This window comes from Trypanosoma theileri (assembly GCF_002087225.1).
Source record: "Trypanosoma theileri isolate Edinburgh chromosome Unknown TM35_Tth_1_V1, whole genome shotgun sequence".
Classification (NCBI taxonomy): Eukaryota; Euglenozoa; class Kinetoplastea; order Trypanosomatida; family Trypanosomatidae; genus Trypanosoma; species Trypanosoma theileri.
Window position 1 is genome coordinate 1,188,328 of NW_021639843.1, and position 2,664 is coordinate 1,190,991.

Below are 2,664 nucleotides of genomic sequence, written 5' to 3' on the forward strand. Positions count from 1 at the left end.
ATATATATATATATATATATATAAAATAAAAAAAACAAAAAGATAATCTTAACAAGAAAAAAACGAAAACGAAAAGAGGAATTTGGATCCATCAAACGAACAGAAGTATTTCAGCCGAATGATGTCTCTGAGCGCGTACGTCTACCCGAGCAGCGGCAACACCGCCTCCTTCCCATCGCCGCTGATGGACTGCACGAGTGCCATTCACAACTCCGACAACATTCAAAACAGCACCCCGTACTATTCCGGAAGAAAGTCTGCCGCCACTGCCGCCTTTCAGGAACGCCTGAAGGGAATTCCCATCGTGATCGCAGAGAAACAGCCGTTGAATGCCCCCGCCCCGCGGCGCCGCACAAACGATCCCTACAGAGACACCGCCCCCGATGGATCCCCCTGCGTGCCAAAGTCCCCATTCACAACAGAGATGGGCTTTCTAATGTCGTACAAGGAGGACGATGTTAGTAGTATAGATACATCTCTCGCATCACCCATGCATTCCGCATTTACCGCAATGCCGCCGCAGAACAAGAGCCACAACAATATCCACAATAATAACAACAATAATAATAACAGCAGCAACAACAACAACAATCATCATCATCATAATAACAGTACTGTGCGGAGCTCAGCATGGACCTCATGTCTGCCACCTGCACCTCGCAGTGCCGCATCAACAACGTTCACACATCGTCCCCCACCCTTCACAACCACAATTGTTACCCCCTCCGCTTTTCATCATCATAACTCGAACGCTAATACCGTCGATATGAACACGTCTGAGTACAATAGTACAAAACGAGGGGAATCACGATGTGTTAAAAACCATTCAACGACACATTCCTCACACTCTGGCAATTCATCTACTCCTTTAACATCTACAATTACCACTTCTGTAACACATGTCCGGTGCAAGAGGGTATATGTTAACGGGCGTCCTGTTACTGTTTGGCTCAACGAAGATGAACAACCACAGTAGAGAGAGAGAGAGAGTGTTGTCTTTGAGTCACGTTTTGTTCTTTTTTTTTATTTTATTTTTTATTTTCTTTCTTTTATTAATGTTTCCCATTAAAGATGATCTGAAACAAATAAAGAAGGAAATAAAAAAAAAAAAAAAAAAGAGGAAAGAAGGAAAAGTGACACGTGAAACCAAATATCCGGTATATCTATATTTTTTTTTTTCTTTTTTTTTTCTTTTTCTTTTTGTTGTTTTTGTTGTTGTTGTTGTTCGTTTTTTTGTTATTCTTTCCGTGTGCAGAGTGGAGTAGTGTAGGGGAATTCAGTTGATGTGAATGGGCAGACTGAAGAGGGTGGGGAATTAATGTGGTTTGGACTCTCACAGCCTTAGCCACCTCGTTAAGTGTATGCGTTCGTGTGTTCTTTGGATTTCTGTACTCTGCAGTGATTCTCTCTTGTTTTGCAGCTTCAAATTACTACATACATACACATCCACATCCATTTCCTCAGTGCTGACATCAATTATTATTATCACTACTACTACCACCGCTCACGTGAGGTGAGCAGAGAGAGAGAAAAGAGAAACGGAGTGTGTTGTTTTTTTTTTTTTTTCTTTAGATGCGCCTAATCACCTCTTGTTTGAATTAAAAGATTATATATATATATATATATAATCTGGGAGAGGGTGGGAAAGGGAGGGTTACTGTGCGTACATGTGTGTATGTGTGCTGCAGCCATAGTAAGGGAAATGTAAATAACTAAATAAAAGGAAAAAGGAAACGACAGAGAAGGTTTTACTATAATAATAAGAAGGAAAAGAACAAAATAATTTAAAAAAAGGGAAAAGGGTTATCTTGAAGGCCTTGTGGAATTAGCCATTAGTCCGCATCAAGTTTTTCTTTTTTTTTTCTTTTAGGCTCTTTGGTCTTCTTCACTCTGTTTTTTTGTTTGTTTGTGTTTCTCCATGCTCCTTTTTTTTAAAATTATTACGAGTGTTTTAAACATTAAATTTCCCCGTTCATATACAGCAGACACATACATATTCATATCCACACAACTACATTATACGTATACATTTATACGAACTGTTTATTCGCTCCTGAGAAGGCCATGTTTTTTTTTTTTTTTTTTTTCTTTTCCTTTTTATTTTGCGTGCGTTTCTTTTTTTTTTATTGTTTTCTTTCATAACTTCCCATTTCCGCTCGCTATGTTTTATGCACATCATGCCCTTAAAGAAGAAGAAGAAGAAGAAAAGAGAAAAGAAAAGTGTACAGGGTAATATATATATATATATATATATATAAAGAAAAAAAGAAGAATAGTAAAAATAAACAAATGATGAACGAAATTTAAAAAAAAAAAAGAAAAAAAAAACGGAGAAAAAATAAATAGTACTAGCATGGGGATTTAATCAATGAGATTGGTTCCTACCAAAGGGGGGAACTTTGGAAAGGGAAGTTGAAATTAAAAATGACAGCAATATGTCCAGAAACGGGGAAGAAAAAAAAAATAAAATAAAATAAAAAAATAGTGTGGTACTGTGGGAAATGGAAATAAAGGGAAGTTTGAGGGAAAAGGCATAAAGATAGTGAGTGGAGGTACAACGGAAGGAAAGAGAATGTATTACATTCCTCATACCGTGAAAGTGTGTAAAGTAATAATAATAGCAATGAAAAAAAAAAAGAAAACAGTAAAAAAAAAAAGAAAACG

General features: G+C 37.1%; 1 protein-coding gene across 1 annotated transcript; it reads left to right on the forward strand.

Annotated features, from left to right (window-relative positions):
* Positions 1-118: 118 nt before the first annotated feature.
* TM35_000015500 (uncharacterized protein) lies at positions 119-976 on the forward strand (the record flags this gene model as incomplete). The annotated part of the gene is made up of 1 exon (XM_029021231.1): positions 119-976. One exon carries the CDS (start codon positions 119-121, stop codon positions 974-976), a length of 858 nt encoding a protein of 285 aa, XP_028887739.1.
* Positions 977-2,664: the final 1,688 nt, after the last annotated feature.